Source organism: Diabrotica virgifera, chromosome 4 (genome assembly GCF_917563875.1).
Source record: "Diabrotica virgifera virgifera chromosome 4, PGI_DIABVI_V3a".
In the NCBI taxonomy this organism is placed as follows: domain Eukaryota; kingdom Metazoa; phylum Arthropoda; class Insecta; order Coleoptera; family Chrysomelidae; genus Diabrotica; species Diabrotica virgifera.
Window position 1 is genome coordinate 250,526,894 of NC_065446.1, and position 24,273 is coordinate 250,551,166.

At 33.2% G+C, this 24,273-nt stretch overlaps 2 protein-coding genes across 2 annotated transcripts in view; both read left to right on the forward strand.

The window, feature by feature from the left end:
- Positions 1-1,291: 1,291 nt before the first annotated feature.
- On the forward strand, positions 1,292-11,467 carry LOC114326870 (integrator complex subunit 11). Its single transcript, XM_028275323.2, has 3 exons — positions 1,292-2,568; positions 7,562-7,907; positions 11,030-11,467. The coding sequence occupies exons 1-3, from the start codon at positions 1,518-1,520 to the stop codon at positions 11,421-11,423; spliced, it is 1,791 nt and encodes a 596-aa protein (XP_028131124.1). The 5' UTR covers positions 1,292-1,517; the 3' UTR covers positions 11,424-11,467.
- Positions 11,468-14,363: 2,896 nt separating this feature from the next.
- The window catches only part of LOC114326867 (ATP-dependent RNA helicase Ddx1), a 46,640-nt gene continuing 36,730 nt past the window's right edge, over positions 14,364-24,273 (forward strand). Inside the window, exons 1-3 of the mRNA XM_050648846.1 lie at positions 14,364-14,511; positions 14,570-14,621; positions 22,306-22,490. Coding sequence (XP_050504803.1) covers positions 14,496-14,511; positions 14,570-14,621; positions 22,306-22,490 — 253 coding nt within the window. The 5' untranslated portion in view covers positions 14,364-14,495. The remainder of the gene's footprint in view (positions 14,512-14,569; positions 14,622-22,305; positions 22,491-24,273) is intronic.

Here is a 24,273-nt window from a genome sequence, read left to right on the forward strand (position 1 = left end):
CTCTTAAACCAAGTTACATAAAGGTTGTAGAAACATTCATTTATTTTTCATAGAAATTTAGCCAATCGGCCCCTATACAAACGCTCGGTTTCAAAAGTGGACTTTAAATTTTAAGTTGGTACCTTTAAATTGTCAACCTGAACGTTAGTTATGTTCACTTTAAGTTGATAATTGAAACCGGGCGTAAATTTACAATCAAGATGCAGTAGAAATAAACAAACCAAGACACGTTAAATGCTACTATAGGTGCCCTCCCGAATCATAATTTACAATTTTGTATATAAATTGTAAATCTCAAATCATGATTTCCAAAATTTATACGTTGTAAATTATGATTCGGAAGTGCTCCTAGTAGCATTTAACGTGTCTTGGTTTGTTTATTTCTACTGCATCTTGATTGTAAATTTAGTATAGTTTTTCGATACTTGTCATCTAATGTGCTATATAGAAATAGATACCGCAAACCAGATCCTAGGCTAGGCTCAAGGCCGCGTCCCACCATCAAATAATTTGATCAAACTTGACAGTTAGTGACACAAAGTGACAGTTAGTGACGTCACATCCTGAGTGTTCATTGTGGATAATAATGAAAAATTTTAATTTTAAATAAAGTACAAACAAGTTAGACAACTCAATACAAAGAATTTGATCAAACTAGACTGATAGTGACAGCACATATTTTTATAATTTCAAAAAAACTGCAATTGTGACGTCACTTTGACGTACTTCCGGAGTTTGCTCAAACTGTTTGATCAAATTATTTGATGGTGAGACGCGGTCTTCACTCTATGTTATACCTCTATGGCAATAAAGTCAAAACCCTTAAAGGCCGCGTCCCACCATCAAATAATTTGATCAAACAGTTTGAGCAAACTCCGGAAGTACGTAAGTTGTAGTTGCCAGGATTAAACTATCATTGACAATAATTTTTTAAATGCCTTATATATATATATCTTAAAACAGCAGAATTTCACTTATTTTGCACGTTTTAACTTTATTATTTATACTTAAATCTTAGTATTTCGACAAAATTAAAGAACATTTTGTCTCATTATTTTATTCCATGTTTAATAATTTTCCCGATTTATTTTAAGGACATGGCAACACTGCCAAACATCAATATTTCGTTATGTCATTCTTCATTTGTAGCTATCTTCACCGGACCGTATTAAAGACAAACTGGACTACTGGACATTTGAAAGATTTTTGAAATATGAAACATTTTTGAACTTGAACTTTCTTTTCTTTCCCTCATTTCCTCTGCTACTCTGCTTTGTCATCATGGAAAGCATGTCAGCAATGATAAATAACTTGGAAATTCTGATATAATAAAATGGGTTGTATTTTTGTAAACTCGTTTCAAATCAAAATTCTGACAAACAACAAACACCACAAATTTGTTTTTACAGTAACGACTTTAACCAAATAGAAAATTCATTAAAAAAGAAGACTATCTTGTTTTGATCGTTACGTGACCTAACCTCAATTGATTCATATTTTGCTTCCACAAAATTACGATGCCGGAAATTAAAATTACTCCTCTTGGTGCCGGCCAAGATGTAGGAAGAAGTTGCTTACTTTTATCAATGGGAGGAAAAAATATAATGTTGGATTGTGGTATGCATATGGGCTATAACGACGAACGAAGATTTCCGGACTTTACATACATTTGTGAGGGTCCTATATCCGCTTTTATAGACTGTGTTATAATATCTCACTTCCATTTAGACCACTGTGGTGCTTTGCCATACATGTCTGAGATGGTAGGGTACACAGGACCCATCTACATGACTCATCCCACCAAAGCAATAGCTCCCATTTTATTAGAGGATATGAGGAAGGTTTCCGTAGAGAAAAAGGGAGACCTCAATTTTTTCACGTCACAGATGATAAAAGACTGCATGAAAAAAGTAGTAGCTGTTACATTACATCAGTCTGTTATGGTAGATAACGAAATAGAAATTAAGGCATATTACGCAGGACATGTACTCGGAGCAGCTATGTTTTGGGTTAGAGTGGGAAATCAATCTATTGTGTATACAGGAGATTATAATATGACCCCAGATCGACATTTAGGTGCTGCTTGGATAGATAAATGCAGACCAGACTTACTTATTTCGGAATCGACTTATGCTACTACAATAAGAGATTCAAAACGTTGTCGTGAAAAGGACTTCCTGAAAAAAGTACACGAATGTGTAGATAGAGGAGGAAAAGTATTAATTCCAGTATTTGCTCTAGGCAGAGCTCAGGAGCTTTGTATACTTTTAGAAACGTATTGGGAGAGAATGAATCTAAAAGCCCCAATTTACTTTGCGTTGGGATTAACAGAAAAAGCAAATAATTATTATAAGATGTTTATTACATGGACTAACCAAAAAATAAGGAAAACGTTTGTACAAAGAAATATGTTTGATTTTAAACATATAAAACCTTTCGACAGGTCATTCATAGACAATCCAGGTCCTATGGTTGTGTTTGCTACTCCTGGAATGCTTCACGCTGGGTTAAGTCTACACATTTTCAAAAAGTGGGCTCCAAATGAAAATAATATGATCATAATGCCAGGTAAAGTAATCGTTAAATAATGCTTAACACATAGACTGCCAACTATGAGAAAACTTGTAGATAGGACGAAAACTATGAGTTATCCTGTAGTAAATAAAGTGATTAAATAAATTTGAAATTTTAGGCCCGATTTCTTACAATTGCTTTGGAAGTCAATGTGTTAAGTTATATTTGATATAGTTTAAGATCCAGCTGCTTAAATCTGCAGGTATCGGTTTTTTGATGAAACTTAATTCTTCATCAACATTCTCTTTACTATTATCTCTATCTGGGGTTAACTTCTCTAATTGAATTTCTCCATAAGTTTCTATTTTGGGTCATACCAAAATCAATACCTTTTTACCAACATGTCCTGGCCAAGCGTCTCCTCCAGTTCTTCTTTGGTCTTCCTCTCCTGCTTCTTCCAGGAACCCACAATTCTTCATATCGGGTAACATCACCAAACCATCTTAACCTATGCTCCCTCATTTTTACATCAATTCGTGCCACTCCTAGACTTCCCCTAATATACTTGTTCCTAATTTTATTCTTTTTTGTTACTCCACTAATCCATCTAAGCATTCTCATTTCCTTCACATGCCTTCATTGTTCCTGCTCAACATTCAGTTCTGTACATCAAGCAGATCTTATGGATATTTTTTAGAATTTACCCTTTAGCTTCATTGGAATTTTTCTGTGACACAACACACCATTCGCTTCCTTCTGTTTCGTCCATCCGACCCTAATTCTTTTGCATGATCTCCAGATCTCCATTCATTTCACCATCCAAAGATATCATTTTATTTGTAGTAACCCCTTCTTTAAACGAACATTCCAAATACTCTGTCTTTGTCCTACTAAGTTTTAAACCTTTTTTCTCAAAAGCTTGTCTCCACTGTTTTAAGTTTTATTTTAAGTTGCCTTCACTATGTCCCATCAACACAAGCACCAGGAAATGTTACCCTGTAGAGTTGCTGTTATCTGATCTAAAACTAATGAGAATATGTAACGATTAAGCACCGAGTCTTGATGCAATCCTACTTTCACATGAAATCTACGTCTCTCGTCTCTCCTACTCCTAGGTAGTTGTTATTGCTTCATACATATCCCTCGCAATCTTTACATATTCACTGGGGACTTCTTTTTTATTTAGTGCCCCACCACGGAATCTCTCGAGGAACTCTATCATATGCTTTCTCAAGATCAATGAATACCATATCGACCCATGCAACGAATACTATTGTAACTCAATTTTGGTTGAACTGAGATAATCGCATTTGAAAATTTTTCGCAAAAATTCGCTGTAAGAAATTACGATATCTTTGGAACAAATACTCCTTACACACTGACACACTGAAATTTCTGATATATTATATTTAATGGATTTTAAGGGATTTTACAAATCAAACAACAAGAAACACAATTTTTTTGCTAAATTTTGTAGACTTACTATAGTCTTCGTCGAAGCAATTAAGGAAAAAATAATACTTACTCTAGACTTAGTAACATTAAATGACGTTACCTTTGGAAGAAATACGTCATACAAATTTAAATTTCTGTTATATTATGTATAAAATATTTTAAGAGATTTTACAGATCAAACGTAACAAAAAACAGATTTTGTGCTAAATTTTGTAGACTTACTATAGTTTTCGTCAAAACAGTTATCGAAAAAATACTTATTCTAGACTAGACTTACTAGTAACAGATTTATTGAAGCAAAACAGTACTATTTAAAAAATTGTAATAAAAAACGTTTCTATAGTTAATCGGTTGATCGACGATGATCAAAGCACATAGAATACGATACTTGGGGCACATAGAGAGAATGGTAAGTAAACAAATGCCAAAAATAGTACTCTCACGAAGACCAATACAAAAGAGGATGAAAGGCAGGCCAAGGAAAAGATGGAAGGACAGTGTATATGAAGACTTGAAGAAAAGTAACATTGAGAGATGGAAAGAACTAGCATTCGACAGAAGGAGATGGAGAGAGGTGGTGAAGGAGTGTATAAAAAGACTGAAGTGTATTTAAATAAAATTTATAAGTTATGTAAGTTATATTAAGCTATTTATTATATTATTTATGTAATCAGAAATGTAAACATTTTAGCCCTAGGCCTACAAGGTCTGTTGGGCTTAATAAATAAATAGTTAATCGGAATAACTAAAATTAATCAAGTATATTCAAATGGGAAATAAGCCACAATTTTACCTAAAAATGATTTTATTAACGTTTCGACGCCCAAGTCGGGTGTCGTTGTCAAAATACAAAATAATACTAAATAATATTGGCAATATCATTTTAAAGTCGTCTACTTTAAAATGTATAATACGTGTCTGAATTGCCGATATAAATGAGTCAGATTAAATAAATTATTAGAAGAATTTTTTACTAAGCAACAACATTTTTGTTTCTTTAGTATTATTTTGTATTTTGACAACGACACCCGACTTGGGCGTCGAAACGTTAATAAAATCATTTTTAGGTAAAATTGTGGCTTATTTCCCATTTGAATATACTTGATTATAAAAATGCCACAAGAAAATAGCTTCAGAACAAAACTAAAATTAGAGTCTAACTAGAGAAAACTATAGTAAGTCAAACAGTTTAACTCAAACTTGGAATACCTTCCACTGTTTCTTGCAATGAAGATTACAGTAACTCAACTTACTATAGTTTTCGCTTGCAGGAGTGTGGGTCAGTAAACTTACTATTCTCCTTTTCATGAACATTTTTCAGTGCGTCACAAATTATAGAAAAAAAGGTAAGTCCGTGATAATACACATTTATGACATTTATTCTAACGTGACATTTTAGTTAAATCTGACAGTTGTCAAATTTTATTTTCAATTTGGAATAAAACCAAATCAATTGTGTCTATTGCATTTATAAAATGGTATTTTCTTTCATTTGTATAGTCTTATAAATTGTACAGATTATATTGATAATATTATTATTTTATTTAATAAATAATTCTTTTTTGATTATGGCGCCATCTATCGACAACTAGAATAATCACCGAACTAGAATAATTACCGAAGTATTCCCAGACGTGCCTTTTTTTCTGTCACATACAATTTAATGCGTTAGAGAGAAATCGAAAAACTGTGACGCACTGAAAGATGATCATGAGAAAAAGAATATACACATGCAAATGCTTTACTGGTTGCCTTAAAATTCAAAGCTGATTTACCATACTTTTCCACCAAATAAAGCTTAAAAAGAATAATAATACCATTATAGTAAGTCAAATGTAACATTTTTTGAGTTACGATAGTCTTCATTGCATGGGTCGGTATGAGTGTTTGTTTATTTATTCCTGTATTTTGCCATCAACTGCCCTATAATGAAAATTGCATATTATGGTTGATCTGCCCTGCTTAAAGCCGAATTGATTATCAGATACTTCAGTTTCTTCATGTATCAGTCTATCAATTACTCTTTCCCATATGTTCATGGTGTGATAGTAGTTTTATGGCTCTTTAGTTTGTGTGTTGTTGTACATCTCCCTTGTTTTTGTAAATAATACGCCCAGCTTTACGTTGGATAGTCATTTATCACAGGAAGGTCACAGAGAGTTTGTCTGGAAACTAATGGTGAGAGAACACTCTCAGAAGCACTGAATCTCGAGTTGGGGTACCCCAGGGAAGTGTTCTTGGACCTTTTTTATTTCTTGTACATCAATGATCTTGCTGAATTTGTAACAGATGAATCATCTAGCCTTATTAATTTCGCAGACGACTCAAATTATCTGATTTGGACCAAAACTGTTGAAGAGTTGCTCTTAAAAACAGGTGAAAATCTGGAGAGGGCTGGGAGATGGTTTGCTGGGAATAAATTACTGTTGAACTGTGATAAGACTGTCTTCATCTATTTTAGAACCATTCAGTCTCGAGGTCTGATCACGAATATGGTAAATATTCAATCAGACCACATAGAAACCTTCAACTCTGTTAAATTCCTGGGTATCTACATTGACCAATATCTGCAGGGGGATGTACACCTATTGCAGTTATGTAAAAAACTGAACTCTGCATGCTACTCAATAAGAGTGCTTAAAGAGTACTTACAGCAGGATACTCTTGTTACTGTTTATTATGCTATAACTTTTATTCTACACTACGTTATGGAATCATGTTCTGGGGAAATGCAGTGGCATCATCAGAACTTCTTATCATTCAGAAAAAAAGTAATAAGGATTATTCTTGGGATGAAAGTCAAGGACTCATGCAGGGGGAAATTTAAACTACTAAAAATATACTTACTTTTCCAGCCATCTACATTTATGAATGTTTAAAGTTTCTTTTTGAGAACCCCTCATTATTTAACCATTACATCCCCAATCATACCCATCACACAAGAGCTCTAAACCTAACTATCCCTTGACACAGGCTTACTCTAACAGAACGGAGTCCACTATATGCCTGTATCAAATTCCACAACAAGTTACCATCAGCGTTAAAACAAGAGATTCAATTTGGAAGATTTAAAAGAGTTATTTAAATATCTATTTAGTCATTGTAGAACCATATACTGTGGTGGAATACCTGGAGTATTAGTAAGGTGGAATACCTGGTTTGTTTTTGTAACATGTAATGTCTAATTTTTAAGTTTAATTTTAATTATGATAAATGTTCTATGTACTTTAGATTTATACAATCTCTTTTCTTTTTACTTTTACTTTTACTTGACGTTATTTGCTATTTGTTATTATTTATTGCAAATAAAAATTATTCTATTCTATTCTAATATACGGTTTCTCCATTCATCTGGCATTTGTCCAACTTCCACAATTCTATTTAATGAACCTGTTGGCCAACTTGCTCCTGTGTCTCCTAATGCTCTCCACACTTCCCCAAGAATAGCATCTGGTCCAACTGCTTTTCCTTTGCTTCCATTGCTGTTACTGTCTCTGTTAACTCAGCTGGTTTTCTGTCAAAGTACTTTTTCCATGTCTTTTTGATAAAACTTAATTTTTATGAATGATAAATGATAAAAACTATTTTTTAGGATTCTGCGTCCAAGGAACCGTTGGTCATAAAATATTAAATGGAGCAAAAAAAGTAGAAGTTGAAAATAGACAGGTAATTGATGTCAAGATGTCTGTAGAATACATGAGTTTCTCAGCACATGCCGATGCTAAAGGGATCATGCAACTTATTCAACATTGTGAACCAAAAAACGTAATGCTGGTGCATGGAGAAGCTGCAAAAATTGAATTTCTTAAAGAAAAGATTCAACAAGAGTTCAATATTCAATGTTTCAATCCTGCAAATGGGGAGACTTCTGTGATACAAACTTCGGTCAAAATTCCTGTGGATGTCTCTTTGCCTTTACTGAAAGCTGAGGCTAAGAGGTAATTATAATACACTGAGCGTCAGAGAAAACGGGCCACCCACAAAATGGGTCATTTTGGTGTACCAATCAAACTGTGATTTTTCTCAAATTTCGTGTGACCCTGTGGAATATTCTAGCATTCATAAAATACTGAAATTAAAACACAACTATAGCCTCATATTTTTTTAACATTTTGTTTTTTTATTCCTTCTCTTATGTTGGCTAATACAAAAGTTAAGTACTTTAACAACTAGCCTTGTTTTTCATCAATACAGGGTAGTTTTAAATAACTATGGCAAACTTTTAGGGTAATTCTGCATAAAAAAATATTGACAGTCTGCTTTATAAACGTATGCCCGCAAATGCTTCGTTTCCGAGATAGGGGGTGTTGAAATGTTTCTTATAATCTGACGATTTATTCATTGCTATAAAACCGGTTACGATATGCAAATGAAATTTGGTGGGTTTTAAGAGGTAGTTATTGCGCATTTTTTGATATACAAATAGGAATTTAATATCCACTATTGGCACGCATATGGGTAATATGACCCTTATGTGCGCCAATGGTGAACATAAAATTCTTAATTGTATGTCAAAAAATGCACAATAACTACCTCTTAAAACCCACCAAATTTCATTTGCATATCTCGACCCGTTTTAGAGCAATAAATAAATCGTCAGTTTGTAAGAAAAATTTCAACACCCCCTATCTGCGAAACGAAGCATTTGCGGACATAGGTTTATAAAACAACCTGTCATTATTTTTTCATGCAGAACTACCCCATACCCCTACCCAGTTTACCATACTTATTTAAAAACACCCTGTATTAATGAAAAATAAGGCTAGTTGTTAAAGTACCTAACTTTATTATCCAACATAAGCGATTGAATAAAAAAACAGAATGTTAAGAAAATCTGAGGCTATAGTTGGGTTTTAATTTCAGTATTTTATAAATAATAGAATATCCCGCAGGGTTTGGTGAACTTTGAGAAAAAACACAGTTTGATTGGTACACCCGGTATACAATGACAATTTACCTTTCTAACAACAATATTATTACAGCGATATTGTTAAAGAATAAGGTTATACTATGGTTGTCCACTTAAATCGGACAACAGGTTTAGGAAATTCGAGACATAAAAAATGACCCATTGTGTGGGTGGCCCGTTTTCTCTGACGCGAAGTGTATATTTGACATTATTTTACTAGTTTTTTTCGGTAGAGGCCATATTAGGTCTAACTAACATGTTACATTAGAGAGTTGTCCATGGTTTTCAGCTAGTTGGTGTTTAGCATTGCAATATTATGTTCTTTAGCCATGACATCTACTTCCTCTCAAGCCCATAGTGATCCTCCATTTTACCTCTCGTTATAAGCTGAAGAATTCTTTATCATTTTTTTTTTCGATGAACATGCCCTACAAAGCATGAGACAGATTGCCTGCAAAGCAAAGAGAATCACCATTTATACAGATAGTCAGGAAGAGTCTTATCGACAAAAATTAAAATGCATTTTAAAGACGAATAGTCTAAGAGCTAGTGAACCCTCCGACTAACGGTCTTCCTGTAAAGCTAGAAATTTGTATAGTGATAATTCATAGCACACGATGATTCAAAAATCATCGATTACGTCATCACGCCCAGATGGATGACGTCACTAGTATTATATATATATATGCCAAAAAGCCCTAATTTAAGAATAAAAATCGACCTGCCTGAGGATTTCTCTTCAAATTTATGAAATGAATTTATGCAAATTCAAACGTCCTCACTTATACTACAGTATCGGGCCCGCTTGATTAGCAATTAAAAAACAAAGGGGTTTTCGATATTTTATTGCAAAAACTCATCGGGATTTCATTAATCAATGTTTAAATAATATCTACCTACCTTGGCAACACTGAAATTTTTAGTTAAATGTCCGATTTAGGGTTAAAAATTTCCGATTTCGCAATTTTCAAAATTTTTAATCGCTTATATAACAAAAACTATTAACCTAAGAGAAAAGTCACTAAAGAACTTTTCTGTTTGGAATGATTAAAAAAACCTAAAAAAACTTTGATACAAAAAAAAATAATTTTAGGAAAAACCCCTAATCTTTCCCCTCGCCTGACAAGGTCTTATGCTGTTCAGAATCGCCTGGCATTGTACACATTTCTTCTAAATGACTTACTCAAACACATACTTAAATTTAAACTTTACAGGAGAAAGTTTATTTTTCCCCTAAACTATGCACTTTTCGATTCACCTGGTAGATACTCGTGCAGGGCTGATGCCTACCAGGTCATGGTAATTAGCCTTGGTGTGCTATGAATTATCATTATACAAATTTCTAGCCTTACAGGAAGACCGTTAGTCGGAGGGTTCACTAGCTCTTAGACTAGAAGAGTGCACCTTTAATATGCAATTTTTGCATTTTCCCACAAATGAAGTCAGTTTCTATAAAGCTGTTAAATACATAAATGTTGTATGATTTTTGACATTTTTTACCATTATCATAAGATCAATTCAGTTCAGTTCAGAATCAATTCATCAATAGGGCTTTTCATTCACAGTCATTTGTTTCGAGCCTCTGTCATGTGTCATAATATTAAGTTATCTACGTCATATGTCTTTGGTTTGTATCATTGGTATATACGTATCGTATATACCAATAACGTATGACGTAGATATATTAATATTAGACGACACATGACAGAAGCTCGAAACAAATGACAATCGATGAAAGCCATATTCAAGAGAATCAAGATTCCATTTTATGAGTTAGCATACGAGCCCTATTCTCATTTTAAGAAATCATCTATTTTGTCATCACGCCCAGATGGATGACGTCACTAATATGATTATATGCCAAAAAAATCATAATTTAAAATTAAAAATCGACCTGTTTCGGGATTTTTTCGTAAAGTCGCTGGCTTACGAAAAAATGAATTTATTCCTTTCATTTGCACCATACTGTATAATATCAGTCCAGGTATTATATTATTTCTACGGTCTATATAGTGTGAGTTCAACTTCAAGTCTGTGCCGTTTTGTTCCTTTTCTTCTATACCTTTTCCAATGACCCTCCCTTTGAAAGCCTCTATATTTTTGTAGTTTGAAACGTTTAATATTAAGATGACTGATTTCACCCCTTTACAGGTTTAGCAGCATGGTTCCAGATCCAAAAAGAAGACGCACACTTCATGGTGTCCTAGTTATGAAAGACAACGGAATGTGTCTTATGGATGTGGACGAAGCATGCAAAGAAGCTGGAATCAACAGACACGTTGTAAGATTTACCTCTACTGTTCACATTGCCGATACTGGACCGACATTGGGCACAGCGCATAAATTATTGTTATTTATTAAAGACAAATTGCCTATTTGTTCAGTTACGTTCTCAGAAGGTGAGATCTCGGTTGAATCTGTTCTTGTTAAAGTAGAAGGAGATGACGACGATGATCAAAAGAGTGTGTATGTTTCCTGGACGAATCAAGACGAAGAAATTGGTAGCCAGATATTGAATATTATTAACCACATTAAAAAATTTTAGAGTAGTGCTATGATTAATATTTTAGAATATATTTTTTAAAGATAGTGTTTTATTTATAACTGAATCAATTAAAAAATACCACTAGTACCCTAACTAAAATCCTCCCTCTACTCATGTTAGCAACTATACTATAAGTAGATTTACTATAGGTTTGTTCCAACATACAATGTTTATACGGTCCAGAAATCGTCATTTTTTTCGAGCGTCTGTCATATGTTGTATAATCTGTGTAATATTTATTATACAACATATTATGACAGAAGCTTGAAACAAATGACTGTTGTTGAAAAACCCTATCTGTGTATTGAAATTGAAAAGTATTAACTGTTAAAAAAAAAGAAATGATCGTGACAAAACGGTAACTATACACCGTTTGACGTTAAGAATAGAACGTTGCTTAGATATACCAATGTATTTCTTATCGATGATTAGTGTGACCAACTAGCCCGAGAAATCCGGGACATGGCCCGAATTATGAAGTCGTGTGCCGGCGTCCCGGACCAGGCTTCCAGGCCATCCGAATTTTCAGTGTTTTGGTAAAATTCTATTTTGAAATTTTGAATATTCTTCTAAGAATTCATATCAAACTGAATTGGTAGGACAAAAAAAAAGTCGACAATTTCGAAAGTGTAATATTCAGATCAATGCTCGGGGTGAGGCTTATAGATAAAAAAACAAATAAATGGATTAGAAACAAAACCAAAGTAAAAGACGTAGGAGAACATGCTGCCAAATTAAAATAGAGTTTCGCAGGATACAATGCACGACTGAAGAATAAAAGATGGAATCATGAAATACAACAATGGAGACCGTGGTTAGGAAGTAGAAGCGAAAGAAGGCCACAAATGAGATGGGCTGATGACATAAAGAACTTTGGAGGACACAACTGGAAACACGTGGCGCAAAATAGACAACACTGGATTGAATTGGGGGAGGTCTATGTCCAAAGTTGGATTTCTGAAGGCTGAAGAAGAAGAATATTAATACCACATCCAAAACGCTGCATATTGTGGTATTTGGCATGATACTATAAATAAAGAGATAGTATTTTCCCGTAGCTCAAATACGTCCGAGTTCGCGCATTAATTACATAACTGGAGACCGGAAGTTGAATTTGAATTCTTGTTAAAGTTAAATGGGATTTGTATGCATTATGTGATGAAATTATTCAATTAGCAAAATAACATTAAACTTCAATATATTCGAAAAGAATTTAGTGTCGAGATTCCAGTCAAAATAACTGTCAAAGATAAAATATAAAATACAACCGCGAACAATTCAAAGTAATCGGACATTACGAATGATTACGAACTTGCCTGTCTCCAGTTACGTCACGACTTCCGGATGTGCAATATATTATCTTGTTATTTATAGTATCATGGTATTTGGTATTATAGTTCTACAAAAACTCAAACTGTGAACTTTTTTTTCGTTTCTGTATTTTAATGATCGTTATTATCATTACAACCAATTATTGTGGCTTAACCCATTAAAAATATCATTGTCAACATAAAAATGTTTAATAGATAAAATGATGATATTATGAAAGTTCTATATTAAAAAAAATGGCCCGATTTTCATTGGAAAGTCCCAGATTTCAGGTACAGTAGGAAAAATGAAAGAATACCCATGAACGAACATATAAAACACGCTATATTTTCCTGTCACCGTGTCACACAAAAAATTGGCCAGCGCAAGTATATGTAATAATTATTGTTACATGTACTTGCACTGGACAATTTTCTTTGTAACACGGTGATAGGAAAATACAGTGTGTTCTATATGTTTGTTCATGGGTATTCTCTCATTTTTCCGACTGTATTTTTTTCAGCCGTGTCCTGAATTTGACTGAATAGGAATTGGTCACACTATGGATGATAGAAGCGCGCCGATGCCTCGCCGTACTGATTAGAATGCATTGATGTGGTACTACATCTGGTGGCTGAACTATTGTGCCCTAAGTGCGGGATGTATAATAATATACCATTCTCACTATATACATATATTTGAACTTCACAGTGTTCGTTTAAACAATAGTCGCAATGTAAACAATAACTAAGGTATTATTGCTTCATCGTGACTAATCGATTGATCTGAATGTCTCGTCACTTCTCTGGTTCGTTTATATATACAACACTAAATAATAACATAGATAAGTTCAATAGCGGTCAATGCCGATCATATTTACATTAATATAAACTACATTATATTTTATTTCGTAGAGGTTCTTTTCAATGCTAAGGGTTAACGTACCATGTTACAGAATCGTATATCAACAGTCGAGTAGCCACACGTGCACGAGAGGATTGACAACACTGATCTCCTTAAGCGTAACGTTCTATTATTTCCCATAAAAAATACGTAGGTCTATTCTTAACGTGAAACAAAGTATAGACGATCACAATTTTTGTTGGAACATATTGTTTACTGTGCAGATGTGTGACCGTTACAATGACGGTTTTTCGTTGTGTTGGAGAAAACCTTATTATAAAAAAACTGCACTCTTTTACTATTGGGAAATTGACATTTTTGAAAAAAAGCATGTCATATTTCCTTGCTAAAAGTGGACTATTACATTACAGATATCTGCGGATTTAGTAGCTGTAATTCCCGATCATGTGTAGTTGGTTTAGGAACCCCTTTCTCGGATGGTTTCAGCTAGAGCAAAGAATACCTACCTACCTAGTGGTAGATATGTATTCTTTGGCTAGAGTTTGAATGGGAATCCACTCTTGCTCCTAATCGAGTTTATTTATTAGAGGATTGGAAAGGGAACGGTCTATAAAAAAATTAAGCTTGTTCTCGACAAGTCGAGCAATTTTAAAAACTGAAAATATTGTTAATTAAAAGTCCATTTTATGTATATTTCAGAGCCCTATATATTAAAAAGTGTCCGCCTATGGTTTTGCCGGATTGACAAATAAGAAGTTGCTAAGTTCACATCAGTGTCTTGCGACAGTTGACAATTGAGGTTAGGTTTTCCGTTTTAGAGAAGTTTTCAGTTTTCATTAAATTTCTCACTGTAATTAAATTTCTATAAATATTATACAGATTTATAGAATTTTGTGAAAAATGACTGCATTTGAAGGTAAAATACTATATCTTTTAAATAATATTGTTACAGCAATGTTCTTATTTACTTTTAGAATTCGGTGTACTACCGGAAATTTCAAAGGCTTTGGATGAATTGGCTTGGATGTAAGTATTATTGTAAAATTTGTGTTTTATTTATATACATGTTTTGTTTTAGCAAACTGATCTTAGAATTTAAAATTTATAAAACTATAATTACATTGTTGCATATTAAAATTGAAATGTTGCAACTCTTCATGCAATTTGTAACATCTGATCTACTTACAATAAAACCTGGTCCTCTAATTTACTTTCTTTTAACGTGGATAAGACAGTAGCATTATCCTCTAAAGCAGGGGTGGGCAAATACTTTTAAGCGCGGGCCAAAATGAAATTTTCAAAATGTCTCCCGGGCCGGAATAGTATATCACATACGTAAGCTTTTGCACACTCGAATGTTATTGGTGAAGTTTTTCCCTACTTGAGAAAACTACTATGAGTATTATTTTAAAGCATTTGGATAAACAAATTTTACTGTGAATAATAGATAACAGTAATCATAAACAAGAAATTAGACTTCGTAAGTCCTAATTTTTCACCCAACGTGACCGAAAGTAGAACTGAAAGTCGATATTTGAACTCTTCGTATAATGGTGCGTCAATTGATAAACGATTTCACTAATTTCCAGTAATTTTTGACAAACTTTCGGTCATAACTTATCGGAGCTTAGCGGAAATGACGTCAAAACCGGAACTAAAGATTCAATCTCGACTTTTCTAGACTTTTACGGGTTTAGTGATCGACTGTTCAATACCTGTCTATTGATGTATCACATGTACTATTTCTGTGACTATAATATGGCACTTCCGGTTAGAACTTTTTAACCGGAAATTATATAAAAACCAAAAGTGTACATTCGTTCTCATTTTGCTAAGGCACGTCAAATAATATATCGCTCATACTATTTAGGTGACTTTAAAACTGTACTTCCAGCTGCAACTCTAAAAGTGGAAGTCGGAGGTCAAATTTTTCACCTTTAATAGCATCCTTGGATTAGGAGCTTTTTTTTTTTTTTTTTTTTTTTTTTTTTTTATTCCATTTATTAAAATACGTAATAACAATATACAAAAAAAAAATACATTAAAAAACCAAGAGCCGTAGCTATGCTGGTTTTGTGGTAACATAATAAACATAAATATAATGGTAACAGATTACATAACATAAAACTTTTTAGACTACTTTACACTGAAGGTTAAGTTTTCCTATATAGATTCATTAAAGAAATTGTATTAAAGTAAATGATTAAATTATTATTTATTATTAAATTGTTATAGAATTATATTCAATTAAAGCTATCTGTTGTAGTAGTTAGTAAGAAGTAACTCTTTTAATTCAGTTTTAAATCTTTCTAGCCTGCAGTCTTTGATCTTTGTGGGTAACTTATTATACAAAATCAGACCACTTGAGTATATACTTCTTTGTGCACCAGTAGTTCGCATTCTTACGGTTTGAAAACTACCTCCCTGTCTGGTATTATGGTCATGCACATCTTCTATACGTCTTAGAGTAATATTTGTACGTGTTTGAGAAAGCTTAATTTGATGAATGAATATACAAACTTGTAAAATGTATAGCGACTCAATGTTTAGAATTCCTCTCTGATAGTACAGGTCGTCAGTTGGATGAAGTCTTGACAGTTGAAATATATATTTCACAGCCTTGTTCTGTAACACCATGAGAGGATGTAGCTGTTTTTGATTTGTATTACCCCAAACAATAGTTAGATATGACAAATGTGAATTTATTAAAGAGTGATAGATCATTTTACGCTGTGGGATACTTATAAATTTAGCAATTCTTCCAAGCATACCCACTGCTGGAGCTATTTTTTGACACGTGTTCAATATATGCTGTTCCCATGTTAGTCGATTATCTATGTGTAAGCCAAGGTATTTGGTAACATTTTTTTTAACGAATTTGAATTTTCCAAAATTTAACTGTAGCTCTCTGTGTTCTTCAATATTTGAAATTATTGTGTAACTACATTTATTCATATTGAGTGAGAGCTTGTGGTATCTGAGCCAGTCATCTATATCTGTCAGATCTTTTTCTACAACATATTCTAGCTTTTTGGGATCTTTGTCAGCATACAAGAGTCCCGTATCATCAGCATATAAAAATAGCGTTGATTTTAAAGGCAGATTGGAGATGGAGTTTATATAAATAAGGAACAATGTTGGTCCCAATATAGACCCTTGAGGAACTCCACATGTGATGTCTTCTGCTGTACTAAGTACATTATTACAGAGCACTTTTTGTATTCTGCCAGTCAAATAATCCCTGAGCCATACTAAGGACATACCAGTTATACCATATTGTTCAAGCACTGAGATAAGTAACTCATGGTTAACTGTATCAAAAGCTTTTTGTAAATCTAGTGATACAAATACACAGCTTAATCCTTTGTCTAAGTTACTATATATATCTGTAATCAAATCGGTAGCTGCTGACACTGTGCTGGAATTATGTCTGAAACCATATTGTCGATTAAACCAGGCACCAGTTGTATTCAAGAAGTTTACGATTTGAAGATTTACACATGATTCTAATATCTTTGACATAGCTGTTAAGAGAGATATTGGCCGATAACTTCCTGGCTGTTTTGAGTCTCCTCCCTTATAAAGTGGTATCACTATTGCCATTTTCATAGAGCTCGGGATTGTTCCAGTGACAAGAGAAAGGTTAACTAATTTAGTTATAATCGGTAGAAGCTCCTCTTCAAACTCCCTGATAATATCAACACCAAAGCCATCCCAGCCAGGAGATTTGCCTTTTTTTAGTTTTCTTACAACCTCTTGAACATTAATTTCTAAGACTTGTTGCCATTCAAATATATATTCTTTTGGTGATACATTTATTGGAGTGCTTGTTGAAGGTGTTATGTTTTTTGACAGAGATTTTCCTACTTGTGAAAAATATTTGTTTAATTGGTTTGATAGCTCCTCAGATTTATTATATATCGAGTTCTGATAGTGTAGTTCATGTATTGTTATTGTTTTTTTTGTATTTTCGGCATTATGAATAAGGTGATTGATAGTTGCCCATAATTTTTTACTATTGCCTTGTGCATCGGATAATTTATTCGTGAAATAGTCTTTTTTTGCTTTGCCTACTGCTTTCAGTAGTTCATTTTGCACGGACTTATAAACATCTTGTAAGAACTTACTATTAGGGAATTGTCTATGCCTTCTATAATGAAAATCTCTTTTTAAAACAAGGTTATGTAATGTGACATTAAACCATGGTGCACTTTTTTGTCGAAATCGATTTTTAATTGTTTTTGTATTAAGATTATTTAAATAAACACGTAATATTTCATCACATAAAGAATCAGGTTCATTCCAAATCTGATTTTGCAAGCTGTATATTTCATTTTTGAATTTCAGTTTGTTTAAAGTTGTTACTGTATAATACTTGTCAGTGGTTATAAATGATGTGTTTTTTACCTTTAATAGCTGCAGTTGATGATCACCGAAACCTTCATCTACTATATATAACGTTGCATCAAAGTTTAAAGTGTTTGTCATCACATAATCAATACATGTAGCCGAATGATTGGTGATTCTGGTAGGGTTAGTTTTATTTAATATACTAAAACCGTTGGACACAATTGTTTGACAAACTAATTTTTGTGGGATACTCTCTTGAATAAGGTCTATGTTAAAGTCACCTAGTATCCAAACTGGAATTTTTTTATTCACAAATATGTTTAGTGCTGTATCCAGTGCATCAAAAAGTTCATTGCAGTAGAAATCTTGAGGTCGATATACTCCACCCACTATAATACTTCTATCGATCTGTAAAAATAACATTGAACACTTTTTATTATATCTGTAGACTTCTGAGTACTTGTAACAGCTTTTAACAAATAACCCTACACCACCACCTTCTTTATCCCTACAAACAAAAACTGAACTATAACCATTCACATTAAAATATGTTTCTTCACCCACTCTCAGCCAATGTTCGGCCACTACAATTAAATCTGGCATATTTAACTTAACAACTAACGTTTCAAAGTTCAATATCTTATTTCTCAAAGACTGAGCATTCAGGTAGAGTATGTTAAACTCAGTACTATTATCACACTGTACTTTATCCAGTTTAAATTTTATTTGCAATTTACAATCATTATCCATTTTACTAACGTATTTTCCATTTTACTATAATGTTCACACAAATAATATTAAAGAGTTTTGATAATATCCTCATTGTGAATGTAAATTGGCTCAGAATCATCAGATTTTTTTACATATACCCTACCATTTTTTGTCCAACAGTATTTGTATTTCCTTTCCTTTTTTAATTTGTATGCAATGTTAAACAAGTTTCTGTTTGTAAAGGTGAGCTGCTCGTTTATATAGATCTTTGAGGTATTCTCTTTGTTTTTGTTGCAACTCAGCATATTAGATTCCATTTTACGATTTTTTCGTGCTTTGATAAACTTAGTTTTTATATCACGTGATCTCATCTTTGCAACAATTATTGCTCCATTTTTGGTTTCTTGTTTGAAGCAGTCTGACACATCTTGACTATTAAAATTACATGATAAAAGATCATTAGCAATTTCCATTAGAACTTCTTTGGGATCTTCATTTTTGATTTGAGTTCCGTGAATCTCTAGGTTACAGGAAAATTCTTTGATTTCTAGTTCACAGATTCTTTTTTCCAGCTGGCTAACTTTGGTTTTTAATTGGATATTTTCTCTTTTCATATCTCGCAATTCCCGTAATGCATTTTGATTTTCCACTGTAAGAGTATCAAATTTGCTGCTCAGGAATTCCATAGATTCTTCCATTTTCTGAAATAACTTTTGAAACTCTGAGATTTCCTTTGATTTGTTTGAAGAAAAATCGACTTCATCCGACTTAACCTCACTTTTTGCACATTGACCACATTTGATTGTATTTCCTTTCATTGCTCCAGATTTTTCTGCACAACTCTCGTGAAAATAATTTCCCTTACAAATACTGCACATTACAGCATGAACTACCTTTTTTTTGCAGAAAAAACAAAATTTTTCTGTAGAGCTCATTTTTGTAATGTTTACTTGTACTTAACCTTAACCTTATTCTTTCATTCGACACCTCATTTGTCGTTCTATCTGTTCTAATAACGGAGTAGTTGTGTTTACGGACAGACAGACGGACATGGACAATTCAACGTTTTCACATTTTTTCAAAATGGGTGAAAACATTTTGTCTTACTTGGGTGTACATGCGAACAATTTGTGCCCAGTAAAATATGTCACATAATTTTTAAAGAAAAATGGTCCAGATAAAAAATGAAGATATGAATAAGTGGACAAAATGAAATACTTTACTTAGGGTAGAGGTCTGGATCACGGAAGATCTAAATCCGAAATCGGAAATTGTATCAAGAATAGGACAATCAAGAGCAGCTTTTTTGAAGGTGAGAAAATTTCTGAGTAACCAAAGACTCAATCTGCAAATCAGATATAGGATAGTAAAATGTTATCCTTCTCTGTTATGTTAAATGTTAACTGTTAACTATATATTCTTCTTTATGGTGCCGAAGCGTGGGCTGTTAATCTTGACTTAATGAGAAAGCTGGAAGCTTTTGAGAATTGCTTTTTAGGAGAATTTTGAAAATATCACGGACAAATCATATTATGGACGAAATGGTGATGCACAGAATGGGAAGAGACAGATTACTTTTGACCACTATTAAAAGGAAAAAGAGAGCATGTTTGAGACACACACTTAAAAATAATAAGTATGAGTTGTTGCAGCTGAATGTGAAGGATAAAATCGAAGGAAAAAGGGTTCCTTGGAGACAACAAATATCCTGGCTGAAACCAAAACATGTCTGTCTCAAAGAGTGTGAGAAGTGCACATTAAATTCTATGTAGTCAGTAGAATCTTGCTTTGTGAAACTATGTCGCATACTTTAAAGTAGGGATAGGTTTACAGATCTTCGGAATTATAATATTCTTTATTATTTATATATTTAATTATTTATATGAACACCACGCACACTATCGCACTAACACTGTCGATTTCAACATAATTGCATTTACGAGTTTAAAAAAATTGCTTGTGGGATTTTTCAACGGGCCGGATAAAGTAAGCGAAAGGGCCGGATGCGGCCCGCAGGCCGGCTTTTGCCCACCCCTGCTCTAAAGGATCTCTTCAGCCCTTGCTTCTTAATAACAGCCAGATCAGTACCCTTCTGCTTCTCTTGATTCTGTAAAATTTCTTGGAATTTTTATAGATAGTAACCTTAAATGGTCCCTTCATATCGATTTCTTAAGTAAGAAACTAGCCCCATCTTGCTATGTCATAAGATCTGTTTCAAAGGATATCAATTTAGCATCTTCCAAAATAACATATTTTTCTTTGAGTCTTATCTGCAATATGGTCTTCTTTTCTGGGTTCTGATATTATTTTTAACACGTTGACAGACAAAACGTCTATAGATGTCCAAGCAAATTTCCATTGATGTAATGTGACACAACGTCTATAGACAACATTTTTAAAATGAGTTGTGACAAAAATTCGATAGATCTACAGATGCATATGAAATGTCACACAACATCCATAGTCATCGTACATATGTTTACAAAAACTCTTTGTTTCCATAAACTATAAACACTAAAGAAATTCACCAATTTCCTTATTCTACATTGCAAAATACACATAATGTCACAACACTTGCTTATATATACATTTGGTGCACTGTCTGTCAATGTGTTAAATTAAAAAGAGCAATACAGTATCTGTGTGGCTTCAGAGGAACAACACGTTGTAAAAACTACTTAAAAAATCACGGAATTTTAACACTTATCTCTATATATTTTAGAAACTGTTTGCTTAATTCATAAACACCTTCGTGTTTTTCCAGCAAGACCTAATCATAACTACTCCACCAGAAATTCTAACTTTGATGTGTATTTACTGATCCCATCCTCTGAGTTAGTAAAGAAATTTATATTATATTCTGCACAAAAAACTATACAAACATCTTATTTTACAACTTAAATCTGCAACATCTCTCCCCAAGTTCCATAAAATGACAAAAGCCTTTCTGAAAAACCATATTATTTAGTAGAAGAGTTTCTTTTTCTTAACATGTTCTGTGCGGATGGCATACATGTGAGTCACATATGATTGTACACATTTTAAATACAGTGGAACCTCGATTATCCGTCTCTCTATTCACCGTCACCTCTGTTAACCGTCAGGGTTCATACATAAGTTATATTGACTACATAAATAAAAATTTAGTCATCAATTTATTTTGTTTGAGTATTGCGATAATCCAAACGGAATTCGTTGAAATGTACACGTGCAATTATGCCACCAACACATTTTTAATGTAAATATTTTGTTCTTACCGATAATCGAGGTTAAACTGTATGTGTTTTTTTGTCCATTCAGAGTATAAGTCTGAGTATTAAACATCTGCACACAATGTATTAATGAATAACTAAGAATTTACAGTACCTTTGTATACAAGTAACTAAGTAAAGTATTTTTATTCATATTTGGGTGTTGTATGCAGCAACTTAAACTTATTTGTTTCTAAAGTTTTATTATACAATTTGCAATTTATTTAAATTTTTCAATAGATTGTTTTATTTTATTATCTTTTATTTTTTAATGTTGACGATTTATGTAATTTCAGTACATTGTAATTTTTATTGTTATTTTCTGACTCTTTGTAATTTTCAGTAACAATAAATCATAAATATAGTTAGAAGCATAGTTCAAGTTAAAACGTTTTTAGGTTACCTACAGATATTCAAGCTGAAGGGATTCCTCTCGTACTTGGTGGAGGAGATGTACTTATGGCTGCCGAAACTGGTAGTGGAAAAACTGCAGCATTTTGTCTCCCAGTTATCCAGATAGTATGGGAAACTCTAAAGGATATACAGTCTGGAAAATCAGCTAAGGCAGCTAAAGAGAGCATGTGTAAATATCTGTTTTCAATATTTTATGTTCATATAACATTAATGTTTTAACATGGAGATAGATACTAGTACAAAATTTGTGGATGTCTCAGAAGCCAATCGGTGTCACTCACTAAATGTTTGAAATGAGATAATAAAATGTTTGTGAAAACAGTTGCAGAAAAATGAGGAGCCATTAAAAATAAATAAACCACCTTTATTGATAATAATATAAGTATTATATTAATAAATACAAACCAGGAATATTTAGGATATTTAGGGAGAACTTGACTTCTAAAGCATCCATATAACCTTCTTCTCAAGGTGCTGTGCATTTCTGCATAGGGGTCCACCTCACAATGTCTTGTTAGGTGAAATGTTAGATAGTCAGGATTAAATTATTTTGTTTTTAGCAGCATTGCGAAGAATTTCATAGCTGTGGATTCCTGTCCATTGGCAAATATTACCCAGCTATGACATGCTTTTACATCCTAGACCTCTCTTACTCTCTACCTTTCCTTTGAGTACCAGTTGTTATAACCACATAATACGATATTAATTGTTATATCACTGGTACCTATGATTAATGTGATTCCTAATACATTTCCAGTGAAAATAATAACTCTTTGATAAGTGTTGGCGATACAATTTCTTTTTATATGCGTGTCCGCGAAGTTTATAACTCCCAAAATATTTATAACGAAAAGATTTATTTCATAATAGATGCTGACGAAAACAATTATTTCCCTTTCTGTTTCTGTTTCTGCCGACGAAAACAATTATTTCCGAGAACTTTTTAGTAATTATAATTTTCGTGGACCCACAAACAGAAATTATGTTTTTTGCTAATACTCCTCAAAAAATAAATTTTTTCGCAATCACTTTATTAGGGATTATAATTTTCACAATCATATAATCGAAAATACTATTTTTCGCGGCGTTAATTGAAAGTTCTACTTTTAACAGCATTTTTCGGAGATACTTTTCGTAGGCGGCGGCGATATACTCTCCCTCTCTCTCTTCAGTCATGACCCCGTACACTCCGTAATTTGGTAGATCCATTTTGTAGGAGATCTTCCTTTCCTCATGATCTTCGGCCTTCTATTGATTGTTATATAAAATTGTTTCTTATTCTGTCTGTGGTTCAAATTTTTCCATTAAGCTATTTGTATTCTGCACAGTGGTGTGGGGGAGGGGGAATATATTTCTTAACTCAGGCGAGACTCGTTAGTCTCTGGCACTTGCTCATAAGGCCTTTGTATCACACCCTGTTCTTCTCCTTAAACTGTAATAAGTTCTGTGGCATCAACAAAGGCCAACAGTTTTCTTATTGGTAGTTTTAGGATCTCTTCTGGTTCAAACCTCATCTGACCAGTGAATTCCTACCACTGCAATGGCATAGTATGTGTATGGCAGTCTCTTCTTCCATTTCATACTTTCTGCACCATGGTTCATTCACCTTACCTTGTTTATATAGATGATTTCTTAAACCGCAATGTCCATTTCAGTGACTGTTTTGCTCTCTTGTTTATTGAGGTTCATCAAACTGTTCGATAATTTTTTTATCAATATTCTTGATTATTTTTTTAGTCTGGATTTGCCCTTAAGTGGTTCTCCATTTCTTTTGATGATTCTTTATCAGCCATTTCTGAACCACGTTTTTCGTAGCATCTTTAGTAATGCCACAGAAAGGTTCTTAGCCTTCAAAAGTTTCTCTTGAGCCTTGTTTCGCTATCATATCTGCTCATTCGTTCCCATGCACCCCTTCATGACCCGGCACCCATAAAGACACTTTACTGTCTTTT